This window comes from Bos taurus, chromosome 11, assembly GCF_002263795.3.
Source record: "Bos taurus isolate L1 Dominette 01449 registration number 42190680 breed Hereford chromosome 11, ARS-UCD2.0, whole genome shotgun sequence".
Lineage (NCBI taxonomy): Eukaryota > Metazoa > Chordata > Mammalia > Artiodactyla > Bovidae > Bos > Bos taurus.
This window is the reverse complement of record NC_037338.1, coordinates 50,417,227-50,436,401: the sequence shown is the minus strand read 5'-3', so window position 1 is coordinate 50,436,401 and position 19,175 is coordinate 50,417,227. Positions and strand designations below refer to the sequence as shown.

General features: G+C 39.5%; 1 protein-coding gene across 1 annotated transcript in view; it reads left to right on the top strand.

Annotated features, from left to right (window-relative positions):
• The window catches only part of DNAH6 (dynein axonemal heavy chain 6), a 282,338-nt gene that overhangs the window by 49,972 nt on the left and 213,191 nt on the right, over positions 1-19,175 (top strand). Inside the window, exons 12-15 of the mRNA XM_024999429.2 lie at positions 8,793-8,913; positions 13,284-13,435; positions 15,834-15,986; positions 18,689-18,940. Coding sequence (XP_024855197.1) covers positions 8,793-8,913; positions 13,284-13,435; positions 15,834-15,986; positions 18,689-18,940 — 678 coding nt within the window. The remainder of the gene's footprint in view (positions 1-8,792; positions 8,914-13,283; positions 13,436-15,833; positions 15,987-18,688; positions 18,941-19,175) is intronic.

The following is a 19,175-nucleotide window of genomic DNA, read 5'->3' as shown; positions in this document are numbered from 1 at the left end:
ATCCAGTTATCAAAAAAAGTTACAAGGCATATTAAAAAGGGAAAATATTAGAAGACAGAGCAAGTATCAGACCCAGACATGGCAGGGGTATTGGACATATCAGACCGAGAATTTAAAGCAACTATGATTAAATAATCATACAACTATGATTAATAGTCACTGGAGAAGGAAATGGCAACCCATTCCAGTATTCTTGCCTGGAGAATCCCATGGACAGAGGAGCCTGGCAGGCCATGGTCCATGGGGTCACAAAGAGTCGGACACGACTAAAAAGACTGAGCATGCATGCATGATTAATAGAACAACTATGATTAATAGAATGGGAAAGACTAGAGATCTCTTAAAGAAAGTTAGAGATATCAAGGGAACATTTCATGCAAAGAAGGGCACAATAAAGGACAGACATGGAATGGACCTAACAGAAGCAGAAGATATTAAGAATAGGTGGCAACAATACACAGAAGAACTATACAAAAAAGATCTTCATGACCCAGATAACCACGATGGTATGATCACTCACCTAGAGCCAGACATGCTGGAATGGAAAGTGAAGTGGGCCTTAAGAAACATCACTACAAACAAAGCTAGTGGAGGCGACGGAATTCCAGTTGAGCTCTTTCAAATCCTAAAAGATGATGCTGTGAAAGTGCTGCACTCAATATGCCAGCAAATTTGGAAAACTCAGCAGTGGCCACAGGACTGGAAAAGATCAGTTTTCATTCCAATCCTAAAGAAAGGCAATGCCAAAGTATGCTAAATGACTGCACAATTGCACTCATCTCACACGCTAGTAAAGTAATGCTCAAAATTCTCCAAGCCAGGCTTCAACAGTATGTGAACCATGAACTTCCAGATGTTCAAGCTAGATTTAGAAAAGACAGAGGAACCAGAGGTCAAATGGCCAACATCTGCTGGATCATCAAAAAAGCAAGAGAGCTCCAGAAAAAAAACATCTATTTCTGCTTTATTGACTATGCCAAAGCCTTTGACTGTGTGGATCACAATAAACTGTGAAAAACTCTGAAAGAGATGGGAATACGAGACCACCTGACCTGCCTTCTGAGAAATCTGTATGCAGGTTAGGAAGCAACAGTTAGAACTGGACATGGAACAACAGACTGGTTCCAAATCATAAAAGGAGTACATCAAGGCTATATACTGTCCCCTGCTTATTTAACTTCTATGCAGAGTGAAGTGAAGTGAAGTGAAGTCGCTCAGTCGTGTCCGACTCTTTGCAACCCCATGGACTGTAGCCTCTCAGGCTTCTCTGTCCATGGGATTTTCCAGGCAAGAGTGCTGGAGTGGATTGCCATTTCCTTCTCCAGGGGATCTTCCCGACCCAGGAATTGAACCTGGGTCTCCCACATTGCAGGTAGACCCTTTACCATCTGAGCCACCAGGCAGAGTACATCATGAGAAATACGGTCTGGATGAAGCACAAGCTGGAATCAAGATTTCCAGGGAAAATATCAATAACCTCAAATATGCAGATGACACCACCCTTATGGAAGAAAGCAAAGAAGAACTAAAGAACCTCTTGATGAAAGTGAAAGAGGAGAGTGAAAATATTGGCTTAAAACTCAATATAGAGAAAACTAAGATCATGGCATCTGGTCCCATCACCTCATGGCAAACAGATGGGGAGACAATGGAAACAGTGAGAGACTTCATTTTGGGGGGCTCCAAAATCACTGCAGATGGTGATTGCAGCCATGAAATTAAAAGACACTTGCTCCTTGGAAGAAAAGCTATGACCAACCTAGACAGCATATTAAAAAGCAGAGACATTACTTTGCCAACAAAGGTCCATCCAGTCAAAGCTGTGGTTTTTCCAGCTAGAGGAGAAGGGGATGACAGAGGATGAGATAATTGGATGGCATCACTGACTGGATGGATGTGAGTTTGAGCAAGCTCCAGAAGTTGGTGATGGACAGGGAATCCTGACGTGCTGCAGTCCATGGGGTCACAAAGGGTTGGACATGACTGAGTGAACTGAACTGAACTGATGATTTAATATGCTGAGGGCTCTAACAGATAAGACACACAGCATGCAAGAACAAATGGGCAATGTAAGACAAAAAATTCAGAGAGACAAAATATGGAGTAGTGTTCAATATTGTAAAGGCAAATGTAACCACAGAAAACAAGACTTGTGGTCCCATGAGTCAGGGCTATAAATCTCTATGGACAAAATAGTACAGGAAACGCAAAAGGCAAAGAGATGCAATGAGACATATATGGTACATAAACAGAATTACTGTGAACAGAAGTCTTTAACGTGGAGCTTTCATTAGAAGACAGATCAAGTAGGAAAAATGTAAATTAGGATATAGAATTCTTAACTAACATAATCAGTGATAAATAATAAGGAAATAACCATTGAAACAGAAAAAAAACAAGGGATTTTTATCCAAACAAAAATTGGCTTATCTAAATAAATATGAAAACCTTGCAGACATTTATCCAAATAAATTTGAAAACTTAGATTAAATGGATAGTATTTTTAGGGAAACATGGGTATCTAAATTAACAGCACTGGAAATAGAAAGCTTGCCAATATCCACAGAAACAGAGGAAGTTATTAAAGAAATACCTTGTAAAAAGCACCAGGCCCAAATGGGTTCACAGGGGAACTCACCAAAGATCATATATTCACAAAATACCATATATAAAGAGATTGACTCACCAAAGGCCATATACTCACAGTGTCACATAAATTGTTCCAGAATACTGAAAATGCCTGGTGGAAAAATCTCCATTTGTAATAGCAACAAAGCAGATAATATATTTAGGAATAAACCTAGTAAGAAATGCTAAAAAATCTATATAAGAATATCTTTTAAGTTTTCTTAAAGGCTTCTGGAAGACACAAACATGGATAAATGTTCTTAGATGGAATGACTCAACATAATAAAGGCTTCTGTTCTCCCTAGGTTAATTTATAAATGTAATACAAATGCCAATAAAATAATAATAATAATAAACTTATTGTAAAGCATGTTAGGTTTATCAGATCAGATCAGATCAGTCGCTCAGTCGTGTCCGACTCTTTGCGACCCCATGATTCGCAGCATGCCAGGCCTCCCTGTGCATCACCAACTCCCAGAGTTCACTGAGACTCACGTCCATTGAGTCAGTGCCTATAAGGAATAATAGACATCCATGGAAGCTAGGAAAACCCTAAAAAAGAAAAGCTATTTGGGGTACTATTCTAGCCAAGTATTAAATATAAACTCTATAATTAAAAGATTGTCATATTGGCACATGCATATTTATCAGGCCAGTGAAATGGAATAAAAAGCCCAGAAATACACCTAAGTAACATGAAAATTTATTAACTATGGAGTGATTTCCAGGATATACTGTTAGGTGGAAAAATCAAATTAGACAAGAATATCTATAGTGTGCTACTTTTTATGTCAGAAAATAGGGAGAAGGAAGAGATAAACCAGAAACTAAGGAAATTGGTTCCCTAGAGAAGACAGTGGGAATGGTGTAGACAGGATGGGTTTGGAGTAGAAAAGATGAGAAGAGTCACACGTAGTTCTGAGCATACCTTTTAGTATAGTCCAGTATAGTTCTTTAAAAATCGATGTGCTTCCCTAGTGGTAAAGAATACATCTGCCAATGCAGGAGACGTGGGTTCGATCCCTGGCTCAGGAAGATCCCCTAGACAAGGAATCGGCACCCTACTCCAGTATTCTTGCCTGGAAAGTCCCATGGATAGAGGAGCCATGCAGGCTACAATCAATGAGGTCATGAAAGAGTGGGACCTAGCTTAGTGTCTAAACAACAACAGGAAAGCTATGAGAATGAGGGAAAAAAAAATCTTAAAATAGATGCATTAAAAAACAAATGTACTATTCTATATTTCAAATGAATAACCACACTGTGAGGAAGGGGAAAACACTCAAACAAGTAACTTTTAAATACAGTGTTTTCTCATTATCAGAGAAATGCAAATCAAAACCACAATGAGGTACCATTTCACGCCAGTCAGAATGGCTGCTATCCAAAAGTCTACAAGCAATAAATGCTGGGGAGGGTGTGGAGAAAAGGGAACCCTCTTACACTGTTGGTGGGAATGCAAACTAGTACAGCCACTATGGAGAACAGTGTGGAGATTCCTTAAAAACTGAAAATAGAACTGCCATGCTGCTGCTGCTGCGCTGCTTCAGTCGTGTCTGACTCCGAGCGACCCCATAGACGGCAGCCCAGCAGGCTTCCCCATCCCTGGGATTCTCCAGGCAAGAACACTGGAGTGAGTTTCCATTTCCTTCTCCAATGCATGAAAGTGAAAAGTGAAAGTGAAGTCGCTCAGTCGTGTCCTACTCTAGCGACCCCATGAACTGCAGCCTACCAGGCTCCTCCATCCATGGGATTTTCTAGGCAAAAATACTGGAGTGGGGTGCCATTACGACCCAGCAATCCCACTGCTGGGCATACACACTGAGGAAACCAGAATTGAAAGAGACGTGTACCCCAGTGTTCATCACTGCACTGTTTATAATAGCCAGGACATGGAAGCAACCTAGATGTCCATCAGCAGATGAATGGATAAGAAAGCTGTGGTACATATACACAGTGGAATATTACTCAGCCATTAAAAAGAATACATTTGAATCAGTTCTAATGAGGTGGATGAAACTGGAACCTATTATACGGAATGAAGTAAGCCAGAAAGAAAAACACCAATACAGTATACTAACGCATATATATGGAATTTAGAAAGAAGGTAACAATAATCCTGTATGCAAGACAGCAAAAGAGATACAGATGTATTGAACAGTCTTTTGGACTCTGTGGGAGAGGGCGAGGGTGGGAAGATATGGGAGAATGCCATTGAAACATGTAAAATATCATATGTGAAACAAATCGCCAGTCCAGGTTTGATGCAGGATACAGGATGCTCGGGGCTGGTGCACTGGGATGACCCAGAGGGATGGGATGGGGAGGGAAGTGGGAGCGGGGTTCAAGATGGGAAACACATGTATACTCATGGCGGATTCAAGTCAATATATGGCAAAACCAATACAATATTATAAAGTAAAATAAATTAATTTTTAAAAGTAAATTAATAAATTAAATCAAGGTCTTAAAAATAAATAAATACAGTGTTTTGCCTATATACCCTTAAGCTAAAGATCACTGTAATTATAACAAATATTAGATTCCAGTTAGTTTGTTTTTCACAGTGGTATTAGTGCATTAGCAATTCTGAAATGACTTTCTGTGTATTCTGTAGTTTAGCAAACAACTAAATATATTGTGGATAATGAAATGAGGTTATCATCCTCAGAAAGGGAAGTACAAATATGGAAGAGAAAAGGCCAGAATGGTGTTATATTGAAAACGGAATTATGAACTCATAATTTTTAATTAATCAGTAGAAAGAGAACTATATATAGGGTTTTGTGTATGTATGTATATTTGTGGGGGGTGTGCGCGTGTGCGTGTTTCTTGTTCTGCTCACTGAGATGGTCTGGAAGCAGTGACATCCTAAAAGTGATGAGCACATTGAGTGTCCACACTTTGGTTTCTATGTATCATTCCAAAGCGAAAGATCCTTATCTCTGAAGAAATTGCTTATTCCTAGAACAAGGGAGAAGGCAATGGCACCCCACCCCAGTACTCTTGCCTGGAAAATCCCATGGAGGGAGGTGCCTGGTAGGCTGCAGTCCATGGGGTCGCTAAGAGTCAGACACGACTGAGTGACTTCACTTTCGCTTTTCGCTTCCATGCATTGGAGAAGGAAATGGCAACCCACTCCAGTGTTCTTGCCTGGAGAATCCCAAGGACAGGGGAGCCTGGTGGGCTGCCATCTATGGAGTCGCATGGAGTCGGACACGACTGAAGCGACTTAGCAGCAGCAGCAGCAGAACAAGGGAAGTACAAGAATAGCCCAGAGCATACTGTTGAACCAAAATATGAGTGAAAGTGAAAGCGTTAATTGCTTAGTCATGTCTGACTCTTTGTGACACCATAGACTGTAGCCTGCCAGGCTCCTCTGTCAATGGAATTTTCCAAGCAAGAATACTGGAAGGGGTTGCCATTTACTTTTCCAAGGGATCTTCCCAATCCAGGAATTGAACCAGGGTCTCCTTCACTGCAGGCAGATTCTTTACCATCTAGCCACCAGGAAAGCCCCTCCACCCCGACCCCTACACATGTAAATAAAATGTCTAAGAACTAATGGAGACATGCATAAAAGATTAAAAAGCCAACTTGAAGGGTCTCTCTAGAACAATCTGACCATTAAAATAAGTAATGGTTATAACAGTGTTTGAAAATGAGAATACATAAGCATATTTTATGAGTAAATGAATGAATCGATGGAGTGAGAATGGAAAGCTATTCCTTACAGTAAAATGCCAACTAATAAACGTAGAAGGAAAACCTAAAAAAAGACGACCACTTTATAGCACTTTATCACCACTTCTATAGCAACCATAGAAATAGGTGAGAATCTCCAATGATTACTGAAATGGATATGCAAAGGTATAGTGAGAAAAAGGACTTTTATCTCAAAACATTTCTGCATAAGATATTTATTGATTTAAAGAGAGAAAATAGTACATTTACAGTGACAGACTTCACAGATACCACTTTAATATGTTAACATCGCTAGTAATGGGACATATCAACATTATGTGCCTTTAAACATGATACATGGAAAACATACATCATTTCTGTCATATTATTGCCAAAGTATAACTGAATGTAAGCATTAAGAAATGTTACACAAACACACACACACACACACATGATACTCTTCAAAAAGGTAAAGATCATGAAAGACAAAAATTGAGAAATTGGTCCAGATTAAAGGACACCAAAGATATATGACAAGATACAATATCTGATACTGGATAGGATAGTGGGCCGGGGCGGGGGGGGAAGTTTTTTATTTTGCTATGAAAGACATTATTGGGAGAGATGGCAAAATTTGTATGCTGCTACTGCTGCTAAGTCGCTTCAGTCGTGTCCAACTCTGTGTGACCCCATAGACGGCAGCCCACCGGGCTCCCATCCCTGGGATTCTCTAGGCAAGAACACTGGAGTGGGTTGCCATTTCCTTCTCCAAAGCATGCAAGTGAAAAGTGAAACTGAAGTCGCTCAGTCATGTTTGACTCTTCGAGACCCCGTGGACTGTAGCCTACCAGGCTCCTCCGTCCGTGGGATTTCCCAGGCAAGAGTACTGGAGTAGGTTGCCATTGCCTTCTCCCAAAATTTGTATAAAGGCCTGTAATTAGATAATAGTATTAATATCAATGCTAATTTCCTGATTTAAGTCATTAATATTATGACAGTTTAAGAAAATATTTTTGTGTTTATTAAATAAACCCTGAAATATTTAGTGTTAGAAATATCTTGTGTCTGAAGCTTTCTTCCAAATGGTTCAGAGTAAAATAATGTATAGAGAGAAAGTCATAAAGCAAATGTGATATATTATTAAAATTTAAGGAATTCAGTGACCGTATATGGAATTCTTTGAACTATTCCAGCAACTATGCTGTGAGGTTTTAAAAATCATATTTGGGAGGAGCTGCTGCGCGGAGGTGGGGGCCGCCTCGCTCGTCGTGGGTGGGCGAAACGGCTGACATGGCGCCCTCTGGGAGTCTCCGGATCCTGGTGGCAGTGCTGCTACTGTTGCTTTGGGGAGTTCCCTGGGCCCACGGGAGGCGGAATATTTTTTTTTTAAAAAAAAAATCATATTTGAACATGTTGGTGGAGCTTTCCATTTTGGGGTCACCCATTGTGTTTCTGTCTAACACTTGCATGATCATGTACCAGAGACACTATTAAATCTGCTCAAAGGAGATATACTTTGACATGGTATCTTCCCTTCAATTTTTAATGTAAAAAAATAAACAGCAGAAACATTCTGGAAGGTTATATACGAAGCTTATTGAAAGGAAATAAATGAACAAATATCTAAATATAGCCATCTAGGGTATGTACTATTGTTTGTAATTAAAATTTCTACCACTACCCACTAAGTATGTAAAGCAAGCGTCTGAGCCACCTACCCTAGCATTGGTGTGTTGGGAATGAGCAATTCCATTGATCATCTCTAGTTTTCCTTGGGGCAAATTGCAGTCATTTGCAAGAAGTCTTAGTAGGAAATATTAAGAGAAGGCAGTGGAGTGTAGCCAGGGACTAATAGGCTAAGATCAACAAGAAACAAGTCCTGACTGCCATTCGAAGGCATTATGATGCCATTGAACTATGATAATGTGTACTGACATGGTATTATAGGAAACGTCTTGTAGGAAAGTGGAGGTTTGCGCCAAGTTTAAGCAAAGTGACGGAAAGTATTTATTAGGGCAAATTCTGAAGACAGTTTGAAATAGGAGACTTGCCAGCATAGAGAATTTAATAATGAGATTAGGCAAGTAATTTTGCATATATGCTAAATGGTTTTGCCTTCACTCAAAAACACTTAAACCAAGATATAAACTTTGCAATTTGGAAAATAAGTAGACATTGTCTCTTGCCATATACCTACTAGTGATGTATAAGTTCACCATGAAGCTAAAAAATTACAAGTTTACTTCTTTTTAATCATAAGGAACAATTCTTTGAAAGTCACATTTAAAGATGTATTTTTTTTTTAAGTTTCATAAGAGAATTTATTAACTGCCCTTTGTCATCAAGGATGGTACCTTTTCTCTCACTTATATATCCCCAGGTCACAGCATAGTGTGCATCTTCATTTTTTAGTTGTATAGAATTAAATTCTGCTCAGGAAAAATATAGTTTTGTTTGTTTTTATTTTATATAATGTTTAGGAAGCCATACAGGCAGCATTTGAATCTGCCCAATTCTATGCAGCTACATTTGAAAAGTTTCAAATATTCTTCAAGGAAAATGAAAGTCTTGATTTACAAGATCTTAAACTTCAAGAACCTGGTAAGTTTTCATTTGTCCTTGCTAATTATATCTAAGAGTCATATCAAGCTTTATCATGGTCTGCTGCTGCTGCTGCTGCTAAGTCGCTTCAGTCGTGTCCGACTGTGTGTGACCCCATAGATGGCAGCCCAGCAGGCTCCCCTGTCCCTGGGATTCTCCAGGCAAGAACACTGGAGTGGGTTGCCATTTCCTTCTCCAATGCATGAAAGTGAAAAGTGAAAGTGAAGTCGCTCAGTTGTGTCCTACTCTTCTCGACCCCATGGACTGCAGCCTACCAGGTTCCTTTGTCCATGGGATTTTTATCATGGTCTAGGTTTCTGTTTTGTGGTGTGTGGTGACAGAGATGGTAGCCCAAAAGAGTTGGCCTGACAATACACAAGAGTTTATTCATTTCTAGATTATTTTCTGTAGAACCACATTTTTCTTTAGTTTTACTGTTATGTTTTATTTCAGAATATTATGGGAAGGAATTCTTCCCCAAGAGCTTATTTTTTAGTATGAAGCTGTGCCAGTGCCAAGGTCATATAGCCTCTATATGGAAAGGAGTTGAAAGGAATGTTTTCCCCTCAGATTCCTTAAAAAATGTTTACATAGGTAACATGTATCTCAGGAATTCATTCTGTCTCAGGAATTCAAGTAATTCTATTTGTACAGCCTTATTGCAACCAGGTAGGTATGGATCGACACCTTAGTCATGAGATTAGAACCATGGAGAAGTTATTTTATTAAACTTATTTTATTCAACCAAAGAAAATAAAATACAATGCCCAAGTGAAATTTCAGGCAAGAAAGTTTCCAAATGATTATGAAAATTAAGTATATAGCATTCATTATTACCATTTAAAAATGTGAAGCATATCATTCATATTCTCTTTTTTGTTTGTTTCATTAATTGATTTCATTCTTTTTTTTTCTCATGCACAAAAATGTTTACTCTGATACTTTGCCTAATGAATGAGCACTATTTTTTTTTTCTGTAAATTCTTGTGTTTTTCTTTCAATTCATTATTTTTATTACACTGAAGTATTTTAAAGTAAATTATACATGCCAGTCCCTAAATGAAATACTTCAATATGCATCTTCAAAAAGCATGTCCCTACAGAACCAAAATATTTTCACACCTGAAAAAAAATCTCTAAAATCAACATTTAGACCATATTCAGAATCTGCCAAATAAAGCAGTTTGCAGCTGGTTTGGCCCAGAATCTAATCCAAGAATAGACACTGTATTTACTTTTTATGTCTCTTAGTTTTCAAAAGTTGAAACAGACCTTTTTTTCCAAAGCACTAACTTGCTCAAGAAACAAAAGTTGGGTTCTACTTAAGAAATTTAAAAAAAAAATGAGACAAGTTCATTTCTACCGTTCTTCACCAATACTGTCACACTGAGACTTAGTGTGTGTTGAACTGAAGGAAACTGATCAGTACTATGGTGGCACCATGGTAACAGTAAGCTGTGGAGCCTGGCATTTCAGCATGAAATAGACTAATCCAAATAACCAGTTCTAACCATCTAGATTGTCTACTCACAGCCTTGAGCCAAGACCTCTGAGTCTCCTGTTATCATGTTCCTCATGTTGGATAACTTTACTCCTTCACCAGTTACCTAACTGGATAAGGCCACCAAGCTCCCAGATTGCCCTTCATCTAGTCCTGCCTTGGCTTGTCAATCCTGTCTCAATCTCCAAACCAGGGTATCATAAGTATTAGCCATTTGTTTTCTGGGAATCTGGAGTAGATTGGCCTGGACTCCTAAAAGTTGTTTTCTTCCTCTTTTAGGAACTTTCTGGTACTTTCTAAACCTCTGAACCCAGTTATTTCCCATTAGAATGTAGCTTTGCCCCTTGGATACCATGCCTTGCCTGTTATACCATATTCCCTCAAATTACTATAACACTGCCTATGACATATTGTGCTCAGATGCTCAGTCATGTCCAACTCTTTGTGATTCCATGGACTGTAGCCCTCCAAGTTCTGTCCATGAGATTTCCCAGGCAAGAATTCTAGAGCAGATTGCCATTTCCTCTTCCAGAGGGATCTTCCCCACCCAGGGACTGAACCCGCATCTATTATGTCTCCTGCATTAGCAGGGGAATTCTTTACCACAAGTGCCACCTGGGAAGCCCTAAGATATATTATAGTTTATTATACTTAATAATGGAGAAGGCAATGGCACCCAACTCCAGTACTCTTGCCTGGAAAATCCCATGGATGGACAAGCCTGGTAGGCTGCAGTCCATGGGGTCGCTAAGAGTCGGACACGACTGAGCGACTTCACTTTCACTTTTCACTTTCATGCACTGGAGAAGGAAATGGCAACCCACTCCAGTGTTCTTGCCTGGAGAATCCCAGGGATGGGGGAGCCTGGTGGGCTGCCGTCTATGGGGTCACACAGAGTCGGACACGACTGAAGTGACTTAGCATAGCATACTTAATAAACGTCTGTTTAACCAAACTTTTAGCCAGACTACCCTTTGTTTAGCCCCAGAAGATGATCAGAAGACAGACTCTGGCTTTCTGAAATAATCAGCCATATCTCACCACTAAATTTCTATAAAAGTCAGTGTCTACTAATATTTTCCATACTTGCTAAGCACTTATGATAGGTACTGTGCTGTCTCATCTAATCTATTTTATCTAATCCTCATAATTCTATATAGGCAAGTATTCTCATTTTACAAATAGGTAAGTGGAAATATAGAGATAAGGCAACGTCAAGACTACACAGTGAGTGAGTGGTTTAGAAATTGTTTCCCCTGACTTGAGAGTTTGTTATACAAACCATCCCTCCACCATCTCAAGACAGAACTCTTCTGTTGGCTTTACTCTTTTATTTCCCTTTGAACATGGATAAAAGTCATTTAACTTTGAGTGATCTAAATTTATTTATGTATAAAATGAAAGTATTGGACTAAATTTGTGTTCCCCAAATTGGAATTCCTTGAACCACCATTCTGAAGGATATTACATGATACTATGAAAAAGACTCTGTGTTCAAATAAATTTGGAAAATACTAGACCAAGCAACATTATACAACTTTCCTCACCAGGGGTTTTCTCAGATCATTTGATATCCTAATTTTTTCATTTCTCAAAAATAAACACATCAAAACCTTCTAAAATGAGTAGGACAGATAATTGTCATCCCTTTTTTTGTATCTTGAGGAAGGTGAAGCTCAGAAAGATTAAGTAACTTAGCCAAAGCAACAGGTGGGTTAAAGACTTGGGGCTAAGTCCTCTAAGACTTTGTCTGATGTGTTCTTTATACTGTGTCAAACTGCCCCTTGTGTCCAGAACAGAAGGCGATGGAAATAAAAGCAGGGATCAACAACTTTTTCTCTTAGAGATGGTGGAAGACGGTTAAAGAAGATCAGGAAACAGTAGGGAATACAGTCAGACTCAAGTGGAGGGACCAACTGGAAATAAAGTTAGCTGAATTTTTAAAGACAAGGAGTTGTTTTGTATTATATGTGTATTAGTAAGAGTTGTTTTTGACCAATAGTATGATTTCAAGATAATCAGACTTCCACTGGTGATTTCCCAATCCAAATAGATTGCTGCTGCTGCTGCTGCTAGGTCACTGCAGTGATGTCCGACTCTGTGCGACCCCCTAGACGGCAGAGAAATTGGAGATAGGAAGATTATCAAAATGCAACTGCAGCATTGGCAGACAAAGTTGACAATGGCGTTAACTTTGATGTGGGGAGCAGGGTTGGCAGAGGTGTTGGGAAGAGGAATGGAAATAATTTTAGCTATGCCTGATCTCTTGAGTTTCAAACCTTCTCTGTTGCTAATATCCTTATATACTTGGTAAAGAATCTGCCTGCAATGCAGGAGACACAGGTGACGCAGGTTTAATCCCTGGGTCGGGAAGATCCCCTGGCAGAGGAAATGGCAACCCACTCCAGTATTTTTGCCTAGAAAATCCCATGGATAGAGGAGCCTGGTAGGTTATAGTCCATGGGGTCACAAAGAATCAAATACAACTAAGGATGCATATTCATACTTATTTTGAGGTATGATGTGGAAGAACCGTTAGATTAAGCCAACTTCAAACCAGTCTGATTCTAGAATCTACTCCATTATAGACTAGATTCTCTAATGCAATTACAAGTTATTTTCATGAGCTATTCTTAGCAACAGCCAGAAAATATATTTACATTATGAAATGTTAGTTTCTTCATTACAAGAATAAAATATGAAGCACCATGAATTAACATTTTAAAACCATACAAGTTTCTCTACCTATGGATAGTTCATTTTAAATACATATGGAAGTGTATTAATGCAATGATTTTTGATATATCTGTGTAATGGTCCTTTAAAATCTAATATATATTTTTTGCTATATATGAATTATTCTATGTAGGTGTTAAGTTCTTTAGTGAACAACTGGAAAAATATCACAGACAGCACAAGGATGCAGTGGCTCTGAGACCCACCAGGAATGTAGGACTGCTGCTCATTGACACTAAGCAACTGAAAGAAAAACTAATTCCATCACCTTTGCGATGCTTGGAGGTAACTGTGAACTAGAAAAAAAAGGTTAATTATGGTCTCTTAAACTATTTTACGATTTTTCTCCTGCAAATAGCATATCTTTATTTTCTAGTATTGCAGCTATTTAAAATTAACTTAAGTCTATTCAGCATCTTTAATATGTAGGGAAAGTTCCATGTTTTTCTTTCTGTCTCAAGCATAGTCAATTTCAGGTGAGGGGAAAAAAAAGTCCTTAAACTAGCCTCCTACATCCACTCCTTTTTCCTTTGTTGGAGCATTTCAAGATTTCCTCCAGAGGAGATATTGCTGTAACAGCTCAGGGTCCTAGTAGGAATGCTGGTTGATTCTAGGATAGAGGTATCCTAGATACTGAGGTTTCCTGATCTGAAACTGTCCCTAAAGAACTCATTGTATTTTAGTGAGTGGTAGAGCTGAGGAGATTTGATTGCTTCTACAAAAACTTTCAGGTCTTCCTTTAGTCACGAAGTGAAGTGAAGTGAAGTTGCTCAGTTGTGTCCGACTCTTTGCGACCCCATGGACTATAGCCTATCGGGCTTCTCCATCCATGGGATTTTCCAGGCAAGAATACTGGAGTGGGTTGCCATTTCCTTCTCCAGGGGATCTTCCCTACCCAGGGATTGAACCCAGGTCTCCCGCATTGTGGGCAGACGCTTTATCCTCTAAGCCACCAGGGAAGTCATATATATCATATATAAAGTCATATCCTTTAGTCATATATACAATCAAATACCACCACAAAGGGACTCCCCTGGTGGTTCAGTAGTTAAGACTTCACGTTCCAGTGCAAGGGGCCCAGGTTCAATCCCTGGTCAGGGAGCTAAGATCGCACATGCCTCACAGCCAAAAAACCCCCAAAAACGTAAAACAGAAACAATATTTTAACAGATTCAATAAAGACTCTAAAAAATACCTCTAGAGACACAATGGTATAGAACAGATTGGCAAACTCTATCCCACAGGGTCTTTCCAGCCTGCCACCTGTTTTGTACCATGACAGTTCGCTTATGTATTGCCTATGGTTGCTCTACGAGGGCAGAGCTGAGTGGTTGTGACAGAGACCGTATATCCTGCAAATCTAAAGTATTTACTATTTAGCCCTTACGGAAAACCTCTGCTGACCCCTGGTGCAGATGAAAGAAGACAGTGCTCTGTCTAAAAGGCTACAGGCCTGAGTGTTAATATCTTTTCTGTCACTAATTAGCTGTATAGTACTGGACTCCTTTCTAGAGCTTTGCTGCTTCATCTGTTGAAAAAGAAAACAATAGAGAATTGAAGCAAAGTCAATTTCAGCAAACATTTCTGAGCACTATGAGTACTACTGTATACTAAGCCAAAAACAAAAAACAAACAAACAAAAAAAAAAAAACCACCCTCAAACTGGCTTCAGCAATCAGAAAATGTATAGATCTAAACAGTCCAGAGGGTGGATGGGCATCAGGAAGGTGTGATCTAGTGACTCAGTGGTTACTAAAGACCTGATTTTTTCCATTCACTGTGTGCCAGCTTCCTTCTGATGTTCCAGCTTCATCCTAAAGCTCATGCACCCTCACTTTTCTGAAATGGTAGTCAAAGGCTCCATAGGATAATTATTTCCTTATTCATGTCCAGAGAGAGAGAGAGAGATCTCTCAGCCTTAAACAAAAGTCTTGGGTTTCTACTTAATTGGACCAGCTAATGTCAGAGGTTCACTCTAATCCAATCACACTAGCCAAAGAAAGCCATGCTCATTTTACCTTACGACCAATCAGACTCAATCTTTGTTTGTGAAGGAGAGATCACCTTCCTCCAAATCATTACTACCACCCAACACGAAAGATACTGGGGATGGTACCACAATGTTCACTATGCAGGACAAAGTAACAGAAAGGGTACTTATAAAATATCAGACCATTTAGGCAGATTTTTAAAAAAATTATTTATTTATTTGGCTGCATCTGGTCTTAGTTGCAACATATGTGATCTTGGTTGAGTCATGTGGGAACTTTCCTTGTGGCACACAAACTCTCTAGTTGTGGCATACGAGCTCTCTCATTTGTGGTGCACAGACTCCAGAGCACACAGGCTTCAGTAGTTATGGCACTCAAGCTTAGTGGAATCTTAGTTTCCCAGCCAGGGATCAAATCCATTTTCCCAGCATTACAAGACAGATTTTTAACCACTGGACCACTAAAGAAGTCCCAAGGTAAACTTTTTAATAACTTGTACAATCTAATTTATTCTGGAAATAATCTTCAAAACTAATCCTATTGTTTCAGTGTGGGGAAAAAAAATCCTTTTCATATACTGTGCTTTCGTTACCTGCTGATTTAACAGACATTTAGTTAGACTTTATCTAAAATGTATAATAAAGTAGAAATACTCAAGTAGTTACAATTCACAGTTCCTTCTTTTTTCCTAGGTGCTGAATTATATGCTTCCTCGTCTAAGCAAGAAAAAAGTGGATGCCATCATCTCTGAGGCACAAGATGCAGAATACAAGCTTGAATTTGTCCCAACTACTACCATAGAATATGTTAACAGCTTAGTATTTCTTGACGAAATTCAGGAAAGGGTGAGTTGATTCTTGTGTAACTCACTATTCCAAACCTTGTGGGAAGGAAGGCAAATAAGAGAAACTGAGGGACTGAAGGTCAAGATACAGCTGTCAGAATATCAGAAACACTTTCAGGCAAAGGAAGTGGATGGCTTACCTCACAGTAGTAATGGCAGCTAACATTGATCACTACTAGTCAGGCATGTACTACATTTTCTACATATGTTACATTTTTTATCCTTCAAAAGCTTAAGAAGTATTGTTTAGTCGTTCAGTCATGTCTGACTCTTTGCGACCCCATGGACTGCAGCATGCCAGGCCTCCTTGTCCTTCACCATCTCCCAGAGTTTGCTCAAATTCATGTCCATTGAGTCAATGATGCTACCCAACCTCTCCTATCATGTCCTCTGTTGTCCCCTTCTCCTTCTGCCTTCTATCTTTCCTAGCATCAGGGTCTTTTCTGATGAGTTGACTCTTCACATCAGGTAACTAAGTTTTATATCTTCAGCTTCAGCATCAGTCCTTCCAATGAATATTCAGGATTGATTTCCTTTAGGATTGACTGGTTTGATCGCCTTGCAGTCCAAGGAACTCTCAAGAGTCTTCTCCAACACCACAGTTCAAAACATCAATTCTTCAGTCCTCAGCCTTCTTGATGGTCCAACTCTCACGTTCATACATGACTACTGGAAAAACCGTAGCTTTAACTATACAGACCTTTGTCAGCAAAGTAATGTCTCTGCTTTTTAATACTCTGTCTAGGTTTGTCATAACTTTTCTTCTATATAGAAGAAAGGAGCAAGAGTCTTTTAATTTCATGGCTGCAGTCACCAGAAAGAAGTATAGATAATTTTTATTCGTATTCTGCAGATAAGCAAATGAGGACCAAAATAGGTCATTGTGTCCAAGATCACAGACCTGTATGCAGTACATCTGGAATTCAAATTTGGGTCTCTGACAACAAAGCCAGTGCTCTCAACCCCAGTTTATTGCATTTCTTATTTGTAATGAATGATAATACAGTAAGTCCCCTAAATTCAAGTGAGTTCTGTTCTGAGATTGCGTTTGTAACTCCCATTTTCTCCTAAGTCCAACCAAGTGAGCCTAGGTACCCAACTAACACAATCAGCTATATAGTACTGTACTGTAATAGGTTTATAATACTTTTCACACAAATAGTGCATAAAAAAACAAAGAAAGCATTTTTAATCTTACAGTACAGTACCTTGAAAAGTGCAGTACAACAGCTGGCATATAGGGGCTGGAATCAAGCGAACAGGCAAGAAGAGTCTCTATATCTGCTGTTGTCTCCCTAACCCACTTGCCTACTTAAGCTAGTTTAACTTGGGTTTCTTTCATTCCTGCTAGTAAGTTTCCTGACTATTATGCAAGTATAGATTAAGAAGGATCATGACTTCCATTATAACTAATATCTAGATTGCAATCTACAGTGAATCCCTTACATGCAAACTTTCAACTTGCGAATTTTCAAAGATGTGAATGTGCGTTTGCATGTCCAATCACGGTAAGTTAGTTCACATGTCTGGCATACATTGTCACATGTGTGCATCCTTTATAAGTTTTTTGTGTACTTTACTGTACCATACTGTACAGAGTACAGTTGTGTAGTATTGCCAGGGTGCTTGGGATGCAGCTCAAGGTTGAGAACCATCTCTCTAAAGCCTCTCCACAGTTTTCTTCCCCTGTTTAGGACCTGTTTTGTTACCCCATGAAAGCAAATGGCCTCTGCCCACAGATACAACCTAACTCTTCCCAAGGTCAAGAGAAAGGTCAGACTGAGCTAGATTCACTCTGTCCCAATTTTATGCTCCCTGGTTAAGTTGTCACCAGGAGGTGGGTCAAGTTATAGAACCTGGATGCTTCCTCTATAACCTTGTGGCAGAGTGGTGGCATGCAGGGTTCCCTTCAAACCAGGGAGACCTTGCCAGAAAATTAGGAAAGACACTGTGCACTGAGGCAAGGCATCAGAGCAGAGATGTTTAGGAGTCAGTAATAGTGGTAGTAAAAGCCTTTATTAGAGGGTAGCACGATGCTCACCATCGATCAGCGTTCTGAATCTACACAGAGAGGTACATGGTCCGCACACCTCAGGGGCTGCCCTGGGACAGTCACTGCTCAGCACATATGCCTGGAATCTCAGATGTTACAGTTGAGCATGCTCACAGCACCTGCCGTCTCTGAAAACTTTCAATATTGGCACTGTTTAATCTGAGGCTTACCAGGTGCTGCTTGTGCACCTGCTTCCCAAGGCAGGAGACATAAGAGATGTGGGTTCCATCTCTGGGTTGGGAAGATCCCTTGGAGGAGGAAATGGCAACCCACTCTAGTATTCTTACCTGGAAAATTCCATGGACAGAGGAGCCTGGTGGGCTGCAGTCTAAGGAGTTGCAAAAGGGTCAGACACGACTAAAGCGACTGAGCACTACTCTTTAATTTACTAGGGAACAAGAGAGAGAAAAAGTAAATATTAACTGTGCTCAGTTCTGAACAGTTTACCTCTTAGGCCTCATTGTCTACATCGTAGTAATGACTGTATTTGTCATCCAGCCAGCTCCAGCCAACTTGATCTGCATTAAATGCTCTCCTCTGTGTGCTGGCTCTTTACAACGTGGTGCACAGCGACTGTCTCCTATCAGTCACTCTTAACAGGTATAACAGGACACTGATTTATTTAATGAGCAACTCATGTTTCCATTTAGATCGAAAGCCTTGAAGATGAAGGGAATGTTGTGGTTCAGATGTACAAGCTCATTGAACAGTATCAGGTTCCCACACCTCCTGAAGACTTTGCCGTTTTTGCAACTATGAAGCCATCTATTGTTGCTGTTCGGAATGCCATTGATAAATCTGTGGGTGACAGAGAAACAAGCATTAAGCAATTTTGTCTGCATTTGGGTAGAGATCTTGAAGATCTAAGCAATGAAGTGAATGAAGTAAAGATGCTAGCACAGGTAAGCTGAAGCAGAATTTTTAAAATAATCTATATAAAGGCCATTACATTTTAATAAACCGTTTAGAAAGCATATTTCATTTTAATCGGGTTTAATTTTATTTTGTTTATGCTTCATTCTAATCAATTAACAATGTCTTTAAGCAGCTACTGAAAATTTAAAGTGTTTCTGAACCTCTCTGAGGTACTGAATAAATTCCAGGCCACTGCAACTAACAGATGTATGTATTGCTTTA